The 19,946-nt window shown below is 38.3% G+C and overlaps 1 protein-coding gene across 1 annotated transcript; it reads left to right on the top strand.

Annotated features, from left to right (window-relative positions):
- The first annotated feature begins 10,584 nt into the window (after positions 1 to 10,584).
- LOC113763462 (SUN domain-containing protein 2-like) lies at positions 10,585 to 15,232 on the top strand. The gene is made up of 2 exons (XM_027307287.1): positions 10,585 to 11,820; positions 14,639 to 15,232. Exons 1-2 carry the CDS (start codon positions 10,735 to 10,737, stop codon positions 14,942 to 14,944), a joined length of 1,392 nt encoding a protein of 463 aa, XP_027163088.1. The 5' UTR covers positions 10,585 to 10,734; the 3' UTR covers positions 14,945 to 15,232.
- Positions 15,233 to 19,946: the final 4,714 nt, after the last annotated feature.

The raw sequence follows: 19,946 nt of genomic DNA, 5'->3' as shown, positions 1-19,946 counted from the left end.
AAAAGAAAGGAGAGAAAAACCAGAAAGGGAGGAAGCTTTAAGCAAGGGAGAGCAAAAGGAAAACTAAGGAATAGAGGAGGAGCTGGATTAGCTGTCGCTTGCCGATATCACCCACCGCCACCATTCATGTTGAGATGTGGTTTCTGTCTTTGATGAAGGAGCTTGCTGGGTTGCTTATGAGTTGATGTTTCTCTGCGTTTTTGCTTGCGCTTTACAGTCCAAAGCCGTTCCCTTTTTCTTGTTTACTTGCATTTTTAGGTATAGCAGTGTCTGAGGGTTCTTTTTTTTCTTATCACTTTGTTCCTAGAATCTGTTTGTTTTGTTTTTTCTCCCTAAGAGTGAGGAACCTGTCTAATGTTTTAGGGTTTTGCTGTGAGAATGAGAATGAGGTTACATGGGTTTGTTTCAAACAATGTTTTGGTCCTCTCTGTTCTATGGTATGGTACTGGCGATTCGTACAGAAACCTTGTTTTGATGACCTGTCGTTGCTTAAGGAACAACCAACAAAGAAGATGAAGTCTTCGAATAGACTGCATAATCTTTGTTTTAAATCTCTGTGTGCAGACGTTAGAAGTTGTGGTGGATTGTATTCAATATCTATTTTTTTGTCTTGGTAAATCACTGGAAAAGTACTGGTTGAGTTTCATGTCTAAATATTTCGGTAGTAAAAAATTTTGCAGAAACCCAGGAAATGGGAGAAAGTTGACTTCATTCTTATGTTTTGCTGTTTTTTTTTTCTTCCCACAATAGCCAACCAAGTGGGTTTCATCTTGTGTTTGAAAGAGGAATTGGGATGATTGGTGTTGAGTTTGCGTATTTTTTATCCAAGGACACATAAATCAGGCTTGAATGCTTGCTGGAAAATGAACCTCCGTAATTGCAGAACAATGAGGAAGAAAGCTGCGATTACTTGCATGGGAACTTGCTAAAATTACACTTTTGCCCCCAAACTTTTGAACAATTCTGATATGGCCCAGAAAATTGGAAAAACTAATCAATTTTGCCCATTTAACATGTTATTTTTCTTTGATATACTTTAATGTGATTTTTGAATAGATTATTGGTGAAATTTAGGATGAATTTTGAAGGTTAATTAATTTTTGATAGATTTATAGTTTTGATTTGGGATTTTAGTAAAATTTTAGGTAATCTTGTTGTTTAATTATAGCCAATGGGTTTTCATTCATTTTGTGAAGTTTAGCATTTGGTTTTGGTAGGTTTCACCTTAAGCCTTTAATTTTAATTTATTTCATTTTGGACCCTTAATCTTTGTAAAATAATGATTTGACCCCTCATACTTCTTTAATTCTTTCAATTGGGTCCTTGTTTGTTTTAATTTGTTGAATATGGATTGTTTACTTTTATTTGAATGCTTTGATTGACTCGATTTCGTGTTTATTTTTATTTCTTATGATTATTTGATAATTAAAGTGGTGTCTTGACCATTTCCTTTATTTTGGAGGATAAATAAGGGAAATTTTGTTTCATTAGGTCATCAATTCAAGGGAGGTACACTCTACTCCTTTATATTGATTTTATTTGATCCTATGTGCTCCAATGTGATTTTGATGTGTGTAATTGCATTTTTTTGAATGTTTTCTTTAATATTTCATTTATTTATTCACTTTATTGGTTTTAATTTTGTATATTTATTTTAATTTAATTTTTTATTATTTGAGAGGCATTTAAATGCCAAGATGTAATAGTTAGGTTATTATTTTATTTTATTTTATTTCATTTGTCCTCTTAGATTGTAGTTAAGGCTTCCTAATGTAATAGTTAGGTTTCTATTTGCGTTATTTGCTTGTGTGTGCTTGCATGCTTGTGTGATTGATGTGTTTACTCGCTTTTCTAGGATTTTTGCATCTAGATATCATGCTTATGTGCTATGTACTATATGTGATTTATGTGTTTATTTGCTTTATTATGTTTTATATGATTTATTTGATTATAATAAATTTATGACATCACCACACTAGTCCAACGCTAGTTGTGGCCCTTTTTCCGATTCCACACTAGTCCAACGCTAGTTGTGGCTATTTTTTCGATTCCACACTAGTCCAATGCCAGTTGTTGCCCTCCTTTCTAATTTCTCACTAGTCCAACGCTAGTGAGAACTTATAGACATGGACTAATCCAATACTAGACCCTTAGGGACCATCACGCGCTAGATCATGTTTGTATAACAATCACTATATTTTCATGCATACTTTCTACTTTTTAGGATTTTTTCATTTTGCGTGACATCCCCCTTGTCCCATATTTTTCCTTATATATACCCCTTATCCCATATTTCCCCTATATGTATATTCCTTATCCCTATGTGTGAGACATGACATTAGATTTGCATTTCATTTAAGAAAATTAGAATTAGATTAGGTCATTTGCTTGACTAGATAGGAAATACCCTTCGAATATGGGATATGGACGAGTATGGTTCTCTATCTTTAGCATGCTCGTATTCCCTCTATTAAAGGAAAAATTAAAGTCACGAATTTTAGCCCCCGCACCCGTTATGATGCATTCCTTTAGGCCATGTATATTTGTGTAATTATTATTTTCTCTTCTTTTCTTCGAGTCTCATATTTTTGCATATTCGTGACCTCTTCAAAAAGTCAACTTAGGCATCACAATTAATGTGATTTATACCAATTAAGTTTTGAAGGGATATTCCGACCTCCCGATACCCATTAGGTCTAGGTTTGTCATCATGTAGTACAATCCAAATGTTGATAAATTTGCGGTTAAAAATAAAGAAAATTTTGTTGGGACTAAATCACGCAACTAGCATTCTAGGCTAGCTTGAAAGGGTGCTTGGATTTTATTCTTGCCTTCCCTTTCTTCAAATGTTGACTCCCGACCCCTTTTCTCTTGATTTTTCGAAAACTTGGAGTCGTTTAAAAAGACGTTTTTATTTCTACTTTTTTTCTTATAAAAAACTCGTTTTATGTGACTTGGTACACCTCAACCTCAATACCAGTTGTGGCGGACTCCTAATTTTTATTTAAAAACCTTTTTAAACTTATATATTTTTGCGCGTCAAATCGTCGCACTTTAAGTCCCATTTAGACCCATTTTCTTTATTTATTTTCTAAAAAATCAAAAAAATCATTTTTTTTCAAATTAAAAACTAATCAAAATTCATTTTTTTAAAACGTTATATTTTTCATTTAAAAAATGGGGCATGACAAGTTTCCGGATGCAGCTCGGGAGCTCCTCCGGGGTGCAGTGCTCCCGCGCGACTGTAACTTTATCCGAGTAGCGTCTGATGCCGAGTTGATCCAGCACTACTATCTGAGCACAGCCCAGGTCAGTTTGAACTACCCCTTTTCGTTTACCTTGTCGTAGTTGACTTGCTCAGTCAACTTACTGTGTGCTCACATGCAGCTGAACATCTCTGGCTCCGAGCTGTCACGGAGATATGAGAATATGGGCGAGACCCTATCCTAGGTCGGGATGGCCAAGGACAAGTTGTCCAACCAGCTCGAGACTGCTGATCTGGAGATTGAATCTCTGAAGAAGCAGCTCGCTCAAGCTCAGGCCGACTGCGAGCTGGAGAAAAAGAAGAGTACCGACCTAGCCTCACAGCTGGAGAGCGAACAAAAGAAGTCATCTGAGCTGGCGGGTCGGATTGAAACTGCTCAGAAAGAGGGTCACCAGCTCAGTGTTTAGGAGTTCAGGAGGTTGAAAGGTTTCTTGAACGATCTGGCCATCCTGAACATCCCGGTTCTGGAGGCTGGATATAAGCGGGCCATGAATGACGTGCAAGCCTTGAACCTGTCTGGCTTCGACATTGGACGATGGCCGAGCTACAATCCCCGCGCGCTTGAGCAGATGGATAGGCTAGTGGGCTCTAGCTACCCGACCTCGTGGCTAACCCCTTTTTGCCGGTGACCACTCCAAAAGCTAAGCCCTAGTAGAAGTACCAAGGGAAAAATTAGATAGGACTAGCATATGAGGTAGGATCGAACTGGGTAGAGCTAGTTCGCTTTTGTATAAGCTCGCTCCTGTAAATTTTCTTTTGAATGAATAAAATCTTATTTCAACACTTAGCAAAATTTTCCATTCATGTCTTTCTTATCATACTGTCTGAATACACTTGCGCGAATAGAACCCTGACTCATGCGCGAACTGACTTCTAATTTATGCAAAATAGTTCAACCTCAACTGAATACATTTGTGCAAACTAGATGCTAACTTGTTTGGAGCTACGCAAGACAACTTAGGTCATGCATGGATAGAGTAAATGAGCTCTAATGAAAAAGTCTCAAATTCGAATTATGCCATGTACGCGGGACTTCCTCTCTATTGAGATGGGCAAACTTATAGTATCCTGCACAGTCTTCTTCCTTCACCACATAAGGACCTTCCCAGTTCGGATCCAGTTTGCTCGTACCTAAGACCCGACTTAATGAGTTCTTTCGTAAGACCAAATCCCCTAGTTTGAAGGAGAGGTGTCTTACCCTGGCGTTGTAGTGCCGCGCGACCTGCCCCTTGTACTTAGCCATTCTTATAGCTACTTCTTCTCTCTTCTATTCGAGCAAGTCCAAGTTGAACTGCATCTCTCCCTCGTTACCTTGGGCTACGAAATTCTACACCCTGCTCGATGGTACACCAATTTCTATCGAAATTACTGCTTCTACTCCATAAGTTAAGGCAAATGGAGTTTCTTAGGTGGTAGTTCGGGGCGTAGTTCAGTAAGCCCAGAGTATGGTAGGCAGTTCGTCCATCCATCCAGTTCAGGCAGACTCTATTTGAGTCTTTAAGCCGTGCATGATAGTTCTGTTGATATTTTCTACCTGGCCATTAGCTTGAGGGTGTCCCATGGAAGTGGAGTGTTGCTAAATCCCAAACTCGGAGCACCAATCTCGAAAGGAATTATCGGCGAACTATCGGCCGTTGTCCGAGATTAGAGCTCGTGGTATGCCAAACCGACAGACTATGTTCCTTCAGAAGAACTTCTGGACCGACCTGCTACTGATGGTGTTGAGTGATTCGGCTTCTACCCATTTAGTGAAGTAGTCTATTGCCACCACCAGATACTCATAACCTCCTGGAGCTCACGAAAATGGGCCAAACAGGTCAATTCTCCACTGGAAGAATGGCCATGGGCTCTGCAGAGGAACCATCTCCTAAGTTGGGGTGTGATGACTGGTGCGTGCAGTTGGCATGACCTGCACCTTGCCATCAGTTCGGCCGAGTCCCGGAAGATGGTAGACCAGTAATATTCGGATAGCATCCCTTTCCTGGCCAGAACCTGCGGGCCAACATGATTTTCGCAGATGCCTTTATGCAGTTTGTGCAAGATGTAGCCCCTCTCCTCAGGCGTCACACACTTCAACCACGGACGTAAGTATGATTGCCTATACAATACTCCATCTGTGAGCACATACCTCTGTGATTTGAGGAGGATTTTTCGAGCATCTATCTTGTCTGAGGGGAGCTCTCCGTTGGCTAAGTAGCGCATGATAGTATCCATCCATGAGTGCACTACTTGAATCACTGCAGTGTCCGGCTGTTCATACGCTCGCCTTTTGACGACCTCTACCAGTACTTCCTTGTTCAATGTACCAAACGAAGTGGAGGCCAGCTTGGAAAGGGCGTCGGCTCTTTTATTCTGACTCCGAGGAACCTGTTTGAGCGTGAACTGTTTGAACAGGCTTCTCAGTTCATGCGCCCTGGCGACATATTTTTTCAGCAGCTCTTCTTTGATTTTGTATTTCCCCAAGACTTGGTTCACTATCAGCTACGAGTCGTTATGGACCCTTAGTGATTCAGCCCCCAAATTTCAAGCTACCTCCACCCGAGTTTCATACTTGAATTCATTATTGGAAACTCTAAAGTCAAACCTTAAGGTATAAGCCAGTTCTTCCCCCAGCTCCGCACCTTTCCTTGCTTGAAGCTCCGTCGACATACAACGTCCAAGTTGGGATGGTCTATTCGGCAGCCTCTTTGGCTTGTTTGGCCTTGGCTTTGGCAGCATCTCCGGCCTGTTCGGCCTCGGTCTGTTCAGTGCCAGCTCGTCCTGTTAACTGTTCGACCCCTTGCAGCCTAAAGCAGACACCTTCCGCTATGAAGTCAGCCAGTGCCTGGGCCTTGATGGCCGTCCGAGGCTAGTAACCAACGTCATACTCAAATAGCTCTACAGTCCACTTGACCATCCTCTCTTACATGTTTGGTTTGGACAGGATCTGTTTCGAGGGCTAGTCGGTCACCACCACGATGGGGTGAGTCTGGAAGTATGACCAAAGTTTTTGTGCTGCGTGAACTAGCATTAGAACATACCGCTCAACCGCAGAATACCTAATCTCCGCCCCTTACAGAGCATGGCTGACATAGTACACCGATTTTTGGACCTTGTCTTCCTCCCGAACTAATACCGTGCTGACTACCTCCTCTCCCACCGCTAGGTAGATGAACAAAGTTTCCCCCTGTTCGGGAGAAGTTAGGGTAGGCAATTTGGCGATGCGTGCCTTCAGTTCGTCGAATGCTTTTTGGCATCAGAGGTCCACTCAAACTGGGGACCTCTTCTTAGGGCCTTAAAGAAAGGAGAACCTCGAACTGTCAATTTTGATAGGAACCTGTTTAAGACTGCCATCCTACCAGCTAGTCGCTGCACTTCCTTAATGTTTCTGGGGGAGAGCCATATCCATGATGGCCTTTACCTTATCAGGGTTGGCTCTTATTCCGATTTTGGATATCATGTATCCTAGGAATTTGTCCGACCTGATCTCGAAAGTGCATTTCTTAGGGTTCAATCGCATTCACGATCTCCGAAGGACGTCGAAGATTTCTCTAAGGTCCGCGATGAACTGCTCTTGAGTTCTGCTCTTCACCAGCATGTCGTCCACGTAGACCTCCATATTTCGACATATTTGATCTTCGAACAGCCTGTTCACCAGCCTTTGGTAGGTCGCACTTGCATTTTTTAGTCCGAATGGCATGGTGACGTAACAGTAGGTACCGTACTCGATGATGAACGAGGTCTTCTACTGATCTTCCTCAGCCATGGCTATCTGGTGGTACCTTTTGAAGACATCTAGAAAATAGAAGATCTCGTACCCCATAATTGAGTCCATGAAGAGGTCTATTCGAGGAAGAGGGTAGCAATCCTTTGGGCAAGTCTTGTTCAAGTCGGTGAAATCTATGCACATTCTCCATGCCTTGTCGTCTTTTTTGACCAGCACAGGGTTGGCCAGTCAGGTCGGCTAATAGACCTCTTGCACGATCTTTACCTCTAATAGCTTACCTATCTCTTCCTTGACGACCTCATTCTGTTCGGAAGCAAAGCTCCTCTTCTTCTACTTCACAGGTCGAACGTTGGGATCTACGTGCAACTTGTGAATTGCTAGTTCGGACGAAATCCCAGGCATGTGATTCGCACTCCAGGCGAAGATTTCTGCATATTCCGCCAGAAGGGATTCCAGCGCCTTCCGGGTCAGTTCCCTCAGGCATGAGCTAGTCTTAACCACACGATCCGGCCATTCCTTGCAGATCGACAGTTCGAGCAGTCTCTCATCCGTCTCCAGTCTTTCTTTCTTCTCCGCTGGCTCCCAGGGCTCCAGGTAGGCTGTTTGAGCTACTAGCTTCTCCTTGCCCTTGAGAGTGGCGATGTAGCAGGCTCGAGCTACCTTTGGGTCTCCTAGCACCTCAGCTACTCCCGTGGGCATAGAGAATTTCATGTTGAGGTGCAGAGTCGAGCAGACAGCTCGTAGAGCGTTCAGGATAAGTCGTCCCAGAATCATGTTATATGACGATAGTTCCTTCACCACCGCAAAATTCACCGGGGCAGTTCGGCACTTTGGTGAGACCGCCACCATGACAATGAGAGTTATCATTCCCTCTGATTTTACCGGCGGACCTGCGAAACCAATCAAGGGAGTTCGGATTGGGATGAGCTGCTTGTTTTCCAGTTGCAATTCTTTAAAGGTCTTATAGTATAACACATTGATGGCGCTCCCATTGTCTATGTACACCTTCTTTACTTTGTAGTTGCACGTTATAACCTCTATCACGATGGTCTCGTGATTATTGGAAGCAAGAGGTACCGCGTCTTTAGGACCGTAAATGATCTCTTCGTACATTTTCAATCGTTTATTCGGATTCTCTCCACTAGAAAGGGGCGGTTGCTCCGCCGGGCTACGTGACTATCTCATCCGATAGGTCCTTCTGCGATGGTGTTGATTACCCTGGCTAAGTTCTGCACTTCCTGTTCGAGAGTTCGGTCCCGAGGACCCCGAGGTCGGTTGCGTGAGTAGTTCGCGCGTTCCCGTTTATACTCCCCTCTCCTCTGGTCAGTTCGTCCGTTCCGTATGAACTGTCTTAAGTGTCGTTTGATCAGCTCTTTGACGTCTTTCTTGAGGTCACGACAATCCTCTGTATCATGCCCTACGTCACGATGATAAGCGCAATACAAACCTTGATCTCTTCTACTCTTATTACCAACCAATTGTCGGGGGGATCGACAGAGACCTTCCTGTTCCATTACCGCGAGGACCTGGGCCCTGGGCGCTGTGAGGGAAGTCCAGGCCCTCTCTCTTTCAAAGGGTCTGTTCCTGAGTAGACGGTCGAAGGTATTCTTTCGTGCCTGACCAGGTCGCGCATCCCCTTGGTCCGTGTTCTTTCTTCGCTTTTCATCCCTCAGTCTTTCCTGCGGGCTCTTCAAGCGATTGGCCTCTCTTTCAAAATGGCCTGATTTCAAGATTGAAGTAGACACAATTTGTGGTTAGTCAACAAAATTGAAGTAGACACAATTCAATTTCATTCTCTAGGTTTTGAGCTTAAAGGCTCGAAAATGGGGTCTGATTGAGCTTCTATGCTCAAAAGTAGCATCGAGTATTCGAACTCGATATGACTTGATCTTGACTCGAACCATATCGAGTTGAGTTCAAGTTTTTTTACCCTAACTTGATCGAGCTCGAGCTCGCATCGAGTAGGGTGCCAATAATGATTGAGTTGAGTTTGAATATAGTACTATTCAAATTCGGTTCGACTCATATACACCCCTATTATAGAATCTAACATTACTGAAGTAATGGCAGGGGTGTATTCATTATGAATTTATGAGCTTCTCAGTTTGAGGGACTATTCCCTAGTTTGGCCAAACCTAAGAGGTAAATTGGCAATTTGGTCAAACTTTAAGGAGGTAAATGTAATTAATTCTTCAAATATATGTCCTTTTATTCAGTGAATGTTTAAAATTTTGACCCTAAACTTTACCTCCTTTTTTTAACAAAATAAGAGAAAATTATCAAGTACATCTAAAACCTTACTTTTTTTGGGGCCAAACAACTAATATTCAATTTTGCTCTATTTATTCCTCCAAGTAACAATTGAATTCTCAAAAGCATGTATTTATATATTTTTGCGCATCACCAAAGCAAAACAAATATCTAAAATCGAGAGTCAAATATCTTAAGGTGTCATAAGAAAACGATAGAAGTTTCTTTTCTGTTAAAGTTTCTATCTAAATAACTTCAAGTCAAAAAAAGAAGAAGAAGAAGAAGATGGACTAGATATGAGGACATTAATTAAGGTCTTTGGGCCTATTTGCACATGATGACACTGGAAGCGAGAAATAAAACGCAGTGGATCTTCTATTTCATTCCTTGTGTTACTTTTTATTCGATTTTTTATTATATTACTATTTCTCTTTTATAAACATCATATTTTAAGTTTTTTTTATTTCCTTAAAATCTAATAACTATTAACCAAGTTAAAAAATAAATACAATAGTTTCAAAAAAGTAATATATAATATAAAATTAAAAAACATAGCAAAAAATTCATTAAAAAAATCTCATTTTATGCATTTTATTTTTGAGTTTGTTAAATTTTATATATTATTCAATTAATAGTTGTTGGATTGTAAGAAAACAAAAAGAATTAAAATATGATATTTGTGAAGGAGAAATAACAATATAATAAAAAGTGGAATAGAGAGTGATATAGAGAGTGAGACACTGTGAAAGTTAGGGGTGCTTCAAAATTAAATGCAAAATACCCACTAAACTTTCTCTATGTTGCAAAATACCCCTTAAACTATCAATTTTAATACAATGCATCCTTAAACGAACAATTCTATCATGATATACTCCAATCCTTGAATTGACAATTTCATCATGATGTACTCCAATCAATTTGACACTAAGGAATTTAACTAGTAAAAGCTAGTCAAAATCCCTGAAATTTATTAAGTGGGCAAAATGGTTTTCCTTTCTCCACAACTGAATCATATATGCATATTGAGCATTTCTTGATCTATGTGTATAAGTCTATTTTATTACATTTTGACAAGTTATCTAGATCCATGAACATTAAAAAAAAAAAAAAAGATCCATGAACATTAATGAATTTTTAGTCATTCAATCCTCTAGCACCTTATTAATTGGAATAGATCATGTAAATTTATAATTCGAGATCATATAGTGCTGAAATTGATAGTTTCGGGGCACTTTTGTAACCTTAAGAAAAATTCAGGGCCGTCTTCACTTAATCGGTGCTTAATATATTAACCTCCATAATTATTCACAGTTAACATTTTATTTATACCCTTCAACTACAATTTGCGTCTTTGTTGCCGATTAGAATTTCAAATCCGATCAAAGCCCTCCAAATCCAAACAAATATAAATAGTCACTTTCGATTCTCTCCCCCGCTTTCTCTCAAATTCGCCAGTTCGGAAATAATTTTTCCGTCAATTACTTCTAGGGTTTCCTCAAAATTTCCCCCCAAAATGTCGGCTTCTACAGTTTCCATCACAGCCAACCCCTCCACCACCGCTCGCCGCCGGCACGTCGAGAGAAAGCCTTTCGACTCAGTTGACTTCGCCACCGAACCCAACAATTTCACCGCCGCTGTTACTACCACCGTGTCACCCGCTGCTGACCATGCGAAATTAACCGTCGGCGATGCAGCCCGAGATGCAGTTGCTCTGGGTAGGAAATCTTTGCCTAATAACGGACCTACTCCTCGGCGGGCCACGGCTACCGCTCGGAAACCTAGTTCAAAGCCGGCGAAGCCGTGGTGGTTGACTGTAATTACTATTTTCGCGAAGAATTTGGTGCTTTTGGTGGTTTTGCTGGGGTTGGCTCATATTGTTAGACAATTGGCGCTTAAGAATGGGGGGCTAACCGGGGAGGGTGTTAATTTAGTTCCTGGAGATTATAAGGGGAATATGGAGAAAGTGGAGGAGTTTATTAAGTCTACGGCGAAGACGATGAAGATGATGCAGGTGCAAGTGGACGTTCTTGATCGGAAGATTGGGGATGAGATCGGGAGTGTTAAAGGTGAAATTTTTGAGAAAATTGATGCGAAGAGTGGGGAAATTGAAGCAAAATTGAAAGAACTTGGTAGTAGGACTGTTGACTTGGAAAGTTTTGTCGGTCAATTGGGAGGAAAGATGGAGAATTGGTTATCAAAAGAGGAATTCAATAAGTTTTTGGAGGAGTTTAAGAAGGGAAAAGGTGGGGATTCAGTGAGTCTTGATGAGGTTAGAGTTTTCGCGAGGGGGATCGTGGAGCGGGAGATAGAGAAGCATGCAGCTGATGGATTAGGGAGAGTGGACTATGCCTTGGCATCTGCTGGAGGCATGGTGTTGAAGCATTCAGAGCCCTATACGCCGGGGGGTTTGATAAGTGGGCCTAGTTGGATCCCGCTGACCAATCGGCACAAGGTTTACAGTGATGCTGAGAAGATGTTGCGTCCAAGTTTTGGCGAACCTGGTCAGTGTTTCCCCCTTAAAGGTAGCAGTGGGTTTGTGCAAATCAAACTGAGGACGGCAATCATTCCTGAGGCTGTAACGCTGGAACATGCTGCTGAGGTGATGTTGTCATGTCTTTCTAGTTTTTACTATTCATCTAAGTTTCTAAGTTTTACTATGATGAGACTATTTTTTTGTCGTTGATTGTCAGAACGTACAACTTATGTGTGTCCTTGAATTGATTGATTACTTGTTTCATTTGAGGTCAGTGTATGCCTGAACTAATTGCTGTGTTGCTGATTTTCATTTTTCTTTTCTTTTCTTTAGTTGCTTATGGATTACTGTAATTGACTTCTTTAAGCAAAGACTGGTTGTAAGCTAGGAATGCGGACCAAATCAGATGATACCTTAGTATTTAAGCTTAGGGTAACTGAGAAAGTATCGGTCTTTGCATTGATAACCTCTCAGGAAGTATGCAGTACTGGTATTCAATTTTTATTATTATTTTTTTACATTATCAAACAAAATAGGAAAAAATTTATGTTCTAATAATTAGAGTTGGGTTCCTACTGGTCTGATGGCTTCTTAGATTTGTCTGTCAGTGCTTGTAGAACAGAAGAAAGTAGAAATTGTCAACAAGCATTATTTGTGAGACCAGAAAGATGTGAATTCTTATTTGTTGGTCTAGCTAGTACATTGGAACCAAGTTCATGTTGAATTAAAATGGTTACCTCTACTGTTGAAAATATTGTGAACAAAGAAGTGTTGTTATCTTTTTTTGACTAGAGCATGACTTGAATGTTCACAACTTTCTTTAAAGTTGTGAGAATTTGGAATATTTTCTTTTCTTTTAGTTGTGTAGTTCAATGGATAATGACTATCTTCTAAATTTTGGTAAAAACCTCAACAGCCGCATTCTTTAGATTTCCATTCTTTTTGTGCCCTGTTCAGATATTTTCACATGATCAATCTGGAGCTTCTTTGGTTCATAGTATGGTTGATGGCATGTGTTTTGGTTACTCGTCAGCTTTGTGCATTGACACTTAAGACTTCTATCTGAGTAATGTGAGATGAAATTGCCTGTGTGAGGTAACTGAGGATGAATGGTCATTGGCCTTTAAGATGTTGAATCAGTATTTCAGCTTGTATGAATTGTTTTCTTTTGAATGCTTTATAGTTAGTCATCACTTTTATTGGTCGATGGTGATCATGTTCAGTAGGACTTGCAATAGGGATTCTTATGTCTAAATGCTAGAAAAAGACTCGTCAAAGTATTTACAGAATAAAGGGGTGCATGTTATAGTTTGGTTTTCTTTAAAAGAGCAAGAGTTTAACTCATCTTACCTAACAACTCTCTTTTTCCCCTATGTGAACTCCATACTCTCCGTGCTGGTAAGAAGATTCAAGAATTTTTTCCCACATGGAAAAGGTGATCGCTATAATGAAATGGATAAATATGTTATAGAGTACACTTGATCAGTTACATATATGTTTTGCATCACAATTGTTGAAGTTGACTGCTTTAGTGAAGTGGATTATAAATCAGAGGTACAGGCGACCAGATACATAATAATTTTATTCCTTAATCATGTTCAGCATTTGATGTTCAGGAGACTATTACTGTTAGTGGACCTTGTACACATTTTAAAAAAGAGCTGTATAATGATGTTAGGGATGTGTCTTTAAGGATTTTATATCCTTGAAAGTCTCAAGCCAGTAGGAGCAGTTATAGTTCTTCTTCTGAAAAAAACTCATTCAGATGGGGTTCGTTATTTTAGTTTAGAGGTTCTCAGTGACTTTCATGGATTTTATGTTCTCATAGAATTGATCGCTTGTAACTAGAAACTTCTACCTTCAACCAAGAATTAATCAAGAGAAAGGACTCAAAAAAATGCCTTTTTATTGAAGAACATGAAATAAATAGAATGAATACCTTTTTGATCACTCCAAATTGACACATTCTCAGAGGGGAAATCCTCATTAAGAGTTGAGTTGACAAGAGGAAATATCTGGTGAATCTTTTTGATAGAGTGTACATTTCATCTATTGATTAGGCTGTGTCAAATCTAGTCATGTCTTGTCAAATTTTAGGTGTTTGGGTTATCTTTGTGGATCTGCCCACAGGTCACCTGTGTGTGAAGTTAGGTTGAATGTTGCATTTGATATTCGTAGTTTGTGTTAGCAAGGAAAAGCGGGAAACTGGAGAAAAAGTTGGTTATCATTTTATCTATTTGGTTAGCAGGAAGATTGAAAATATTTCTTGCACTTTCCTATATTTCATGTCCTGCAACATGTATTTTGGTAAGTGCAACTATCTGTCATTAATTCCCCTTTTGTCAATAGTATCTAATTCTTATGGACTTGGGAAAGTATACTGTTGTTTTCATGCAACTTTTTGCTCTGAGCAGTAATGTTCTAATTATCTCTGATCACATCATGTTGATGCACCCATTAAAAGTATAGTACAAAATCAATCATGGTTCATTCTTGCAGCTACTCCATTTCGTCTGTAAACCAGCTTGTGAGATTTGGAAATTCTTTGCTAACTTTCTGCTTTAGGTGAACATGTGAATGGTCACTGTACACGATAACATTTTTGCTTCTTATTTACTTCCATCTGTATTCATCTGTTTGTCATTAGTCAAGCAAAGACACTGAATTATTTAAAAATTTTCCATTATCATGTCTGTGGTGGCATTTGTACTTTGTGGATGAGGATTTGCTGTGCTCTTTAGCTGGTTGGTTATTTATATTCTCTTGTTTTGGTTTTTTCTAGACTTGAATTGTGCATTCACTTCCCTGATGGCTTTTCTGTCTCATTTCTTAGTTTGTTAGCTGCTGACTGTTTTTTAATTGCTAATATACTTAATTTGCTCATAATTTAAAGTGCCCTCGAACTTCTGTTACTGAAACTAAATTCAACTTCTGTCCTGGACAGAGCGTTGCTTATGATAGGTCCAGTGCTCCCCAAAACTGCAGGGTCTCCGGGTGGCTGCAAGGAGATTCAAGTGATCTTGTGGCTGATGCTGAGAAGATGCTGCTTCTGACAGAGTTCGTGTACGACCTAGAGAAGAACAATGTTCAAACTTTTGATGTTGTGGACTCTGCACGTGCTAATGCCATTAACATGATTAAGTTTGAATTTTCATCCAACCACGGTAGCCCTTCTCATACATGCATATATCGCTTAAGGGTACATGGTCAGGAACCCAACTCTGTTTCAACGTTCGCCATGCAATCTTGATCAGCCTTCAGTGTGCTACCACTTCCCCAACTGTTCTTCAATTTTTGTTACTTTTCTGTTAAGTTTTAGTTTTTGGGTCTTTTAGGGTATTTTTAATGGGAAGATTGAACTTTTAACAGATTAGATGTAGTTTTTGATGGAATTTGATTTTCTATCCGCTGGGCTCTGTATCTAGTTCATAAGTTATTCAAACGTGGATGTGTAAATGTGCTTCCTAATCTTTTTCCTCTTGCAGAAAAGATGTCTAATGGTATTTGATATATTTATCTATCGAGTAAATTTTATATATACTATTATTGTATACACTATCACGGTTAGATGGATGATACATAAGTAAATTTTGAATTTTAAATTCAAATTTTGAAATTTGTACATGTGTAATATATCTAATGGTGATAGTATATACATTAACAATGTATATAAGATTAATTCTTATCTATTATTGTCAAAAGCCAAGTTTACAATATGACAACCCAAAAGCAGACACAATAAAAACACGAGAAACACAAGAAAGACCAAGTAAGATTATGGCTAACAGATCACCCTCCAAGGCAAGTCGGATGTATCTCAATCCTCATGCAACTGCCAATAGATTGAAACAGACTTTATTTAAACTTCTGTATCTGCTTCCCTACGGCGGCAATCAATGTTTGGATAGAAGATTATTTGAAATATTATTTGGAATAATTACTGTAGTACTATTTGTGATGTGATGTATGTGAGATAAAAAAGTAAATGAGAAGATAAAAAAGTATGTTAAGAATTGTATTTGTGATGTAAGCAAAAAATTTCCGGCCATTATTTGGTTATCCAAACACATTGAGTAGTACTAGTTAACTCAGACAAATGCCTTGCTGAACTAAATGTGCTGAAAAAAAGGGAGAGAAAGGAAAAGATAATATAATGTGCTGAACTAAATGTGCTGGCCTTTTTATTTTTTTGATAGAAAAACATGGCTGTACTTTATAATAGGTACAGCTAGCACAAGCACACAATTCTCCCGATGAATTAAGAGTGGTCTCCTTGAAGATAAACAATGCTCTGAAATGATGAGGGAATGGTGTTCAAAAGGAAGATCAAGTACTGCTCAAGGCGCAAGCATTGCTCTCCTTTACAAAATTTAGAGGGTGTTTTGTAGTGCACCTATTGGTTTGGATGTGAGTTTTGTCTCCCTTTAACCTTCATGCAAGTCTAGTTCGGCTGCCCCTTTCTACAGTGTAGGTGTATGAGCAGACTGCTGTTATTAGATCTAAACAAAGAAAAAAGAAAAAGAAAAAGAAGTACTGCTTGTTGATGTATTTGATACGAAAGCACGCAAATGTGGAGAAATTTGTAAAACTATATATTTTACGAAGAAAAGGAGTTGGATGATGATCTCTTGAGGTTTGAATAACAATAATGTCTTTTAGATGTTATTTGGCCCCACTACACTAAATATTTGCTAGGGGATACAGAAAATTACTCTAGGATACAATAAGAGATGATAAAATTTGATAGCATATGTCAAATTTTCTCACAAAGAATGATCAAAATACTTGGAGTAAGTTTTGATGTAAGAGACTTGCTTATTTATAGGAAAATGGTTTTTTCCACTAATCTCCAAAGCTCCAGGAGAAAGTGTCTACAAAAACACAACCTTTGACACAAAAAAAAAAAAAACCCACCATTTTAGGTGAAAAGGTGTCAAAATATTCTGGCCTTTATATGGGATCTAGCCTGGATCCAAGTCTATACAAACCCATATTCAGGGCCAGATTTAGTTTGTAAAATAAGCGAATGAAAACCCGACGCCGGATCATTCATGATCTATATCAGACCTAAGGCCATATTCGAAGTACAAAAAATTGGACCTTTCTGATCATGATCCGGCTCCGGATCTGGTTTGAATTTCATCAGGATCTTGCACCTAATCTAGTTTCCAGTTTGCTTTGTTTTCTCCAAAGTTAATTTGTACACTTCAAGTCTCATTTGTACAATTCAACTCTTATTTGTATGTCCAATATATCATTTGTACATTTGAGTTGTAATTGTACAATTTATCATTTCATTTGAAACTAACAACAATACAGCTCGAGGCGCAAGTTACGAATCTGGCTGTTATTCACGTTACTAGACTTGTTGGATACTCAAAAAGAAGTTAAGAACAGTAGAAGTACTCGAGCAACTGGCAACCACTAACTAATTTTCCCAAAAACTACATTCCACTTGGAGAAAAGGAAAGCAACCACTGGTCATTGGTTTTGTGGCCATAAAAAAGGGGATTAAATCCCTCTTTCAACCGTAGGTTGGGGTTCGTCCACCTATAATGAAAAAAATTCAAAAGACGTGTCAAATCATTTCTTTGATTTAGTCGGGTCTATATATCTACTAGTCTCTTATATAGTTTTTTTTTAGATTTTTCGTCTCTGTAAATAGGATAGATTAAGTTATAGGGATGTTGTCATTGAAGCAAAACAAAAAAAACTTGGAGAAAAGGAAAGCTTACAATTTACAAGTAGGAAGATAGAAGCCATGAAACGGGAAAATTTTTGCAGAAAGTAAAACTTTTTATTTTGAAGGAGAAGTGTAGCATTTGTACAAGTCAAGACCCAACCGCAAAATCTACAAAATGCAACTACTACAGAGATTTTACTAATTTATGTTTCTATTGAAATAACTCTATTGTAATATTAATTAAACAATATGAATTGTGTTTCACAATTTTATATTCACAAGCAATATAATTAACAACACATCAAAAAGGAGCCACATGAAATCAACTATTCATGTTCTCTATTTATTTTATCTTCATTATCTATATCAAGTTTTTTTTTTTAAAAAAGATGTGTTAAACATTTTCTTTGATAGGAAAAAGGAATTTGAGCACAACTAGAATTTTTTTGTTGTAGAAAAATCACAGCCAATTATTAACTAAAAGGCTAGATAGCCTCAAAATTTCACAATGGAGCAAAGAGAATTATAAGGATAAACTAAACTCCTATTGTTTTGGACATTCCTTAAAAATGATGAAAAGGACTATCCCAATAAAATTGTGAGGAATGCAAATTTTTTGGAAAAAGCCAAAATGAATTTTTCTGAGGGACTGGGCTTTCCAACTTTACACCAAATACGAGAATGGAAAAATAAGTTGAAAAGGCCTTTCAATTTTAGACCTTCTTGTATACCAAACTTAGCGTAATAATCGTATCTTAGCTAATGGACCAAAAGGCATACATTAAATTTGATAATTGCATTACTTATGGACGGGTTGGAGACTTATTTGAGTGTTGACCGTACACATCTTATCTAGTTACAGGCAAATTTATCTATGAGATTTCTTGCATTCGAACTTGTATAGATCACTGTTAGAGATTGGACACTAGAATGGCTTGTGTAGATCGCACAAACATTGGCTTTCACATTAAGAAGATCTTCGACGGATGAAGGTAATATTTTTAATTAACCTCTAGTCGCATGATCCTACTTGTATGTATGTGTGCGTGTATATGCACTTATGTATGCATGTATAAACATATATATAGTTGTAAGGCCCAATGAGAACCTAAGGGGGAAGGAGGGATAAATTACGTTAAACTATAAATCAAGTAAAGAAAACAAATTTTAACTTAATATAAAACTGATCAAAAAGAGCTCACTTGTAAAAGCAAGACTAACCACAAATTAAGCATAGAAAGAGCAAATAGTTTGAGCAGGTTAAAGATACAAGCATGTAAGATCAACCAAATAGAAAAGTAAAAGTTAAGCAAACCACAAAAACACAAACTTGAATCAATTTCAACCTGTATTCCAGAATAGCTTCTTCAATGTGGGTGAATCAACTTCACTTTGTACAAGGATTCAGCTCATTCTTTGCTTATGCAAACACACTTGTTGAGCCAAAGAGTTTTACACTAACAAAAAACTACTCAACCTCACAATTTTAACAATGGAAGAATAATCTATAAGAACACACTTTGAGTATTTTTCTTAGCAAAAATCACTCCTTCTAACTTGTAATTAGTGTAGGTAATCATTGTTAAGCTAATCAAGAGTGTTAGCTTTTATACAAAACAAACAACAGATCATTATCTTCTAAACAACTCTAGCAATAAATGAAAAGTAACTAGCTGATCGATATAGCTTTTAGACTGCCAAATTGCAGGATGTTTGTCCGAAAGATAGTCTGTTGTTCCTTGAGCTTTTGAGTCTGATTCATCGAACAACTGAGGGTACATCCATTGCGCCATTTGAAGGAATATCTTCTTAAAACCCTTAACTACGTCTGCACATTTTGGATGGCCGTGATATTTTCTCATGCGTCAGGATGTTCGTCCATATAGTTCAAAATTTGTAAGTTTTCAAACAGCAACTTTTATTGATCTCATATCTTCAGAGCATTGTAGTGTTTTAACATACATCTGAAGGTTCGTCTATTGAGGTGTATCTTAACCTTGACAATAGTTGTTCTACTTCGAATGATCACAACATTTGTTCATTTGTCCATTATGCATTCGTATAGTTATAGTTTTCAACCTTTTGCAAAACTTCATTTTTTGCTTGGTTGAATTCAGACTATTATTGATGTTGTTCATCCATCCGTTTATACGTCCTCACTATTCAAATACTCTTCTTTTGCGAAACTTCACTCTTTTATCTTGCACAATTCAGACGTCAGAGGAATTGGTCATGCGTTCGAAGTGCGTCTAACAATTGTCTTTCTGAATTTATGCAAGTACTAAATTTCTGCACACTTAGAAAAAACTAATTAGATCATTTATCATTGATTTTGCCACTATCAAAACAAGGTACATTAACAATATCCCTCTTTTTGATGATGATAAACTAATGATGAAGAAAGAATCATTAATTAAAGAAAATTGGAGGGGTGACAAAGAGATTGTGCTCCCCCTTTTGGCTTCATCAAAATAATTTTTAATCACAGAAACTCCCCCTAAGAAGATGCATAGAATAAATTCAAATAAGCTGATCATCAAGCAGTAAGCAAAACAAGTCAATTCATATA

This window comes from Coffea eugenioides, chromosome 2, assembly GCF_003713205.1.
Source record: "Coffea eugenioides isolate CCC68of chromosome 2, Ceug_1.0, whole genome shotgun sequence".
Classification (NCBI taxonomy): Eukaryota; Viridiplantae; Streptophyta; class Magnoliopsida; order Gentianales; family Rubiaceae; genus Coffea; species Coffea eugenioides.
Note: the sequence above shows the minus strand (reverse complement) of the source record. Positions and strands in the feature narration are given on the sequence as shown.

Bases quoted from the DNA above. Each gene is read 5' to 3' on its own strand.
- LOC113763462 (XM_027307287.1), top strand. From the start codon at position 10,735: ATGTCGGCTTCTACAGTTTCCATCACAGCCAACCCCTCCACCACCGCT. The intron at 11,821-14,638 runs GTGATGTTGTCA...TGTCCTGGACAG, and splicing joins CGCTGGAACATGCTGCTGAG to AGCGTTGCTTATGATAGGTC.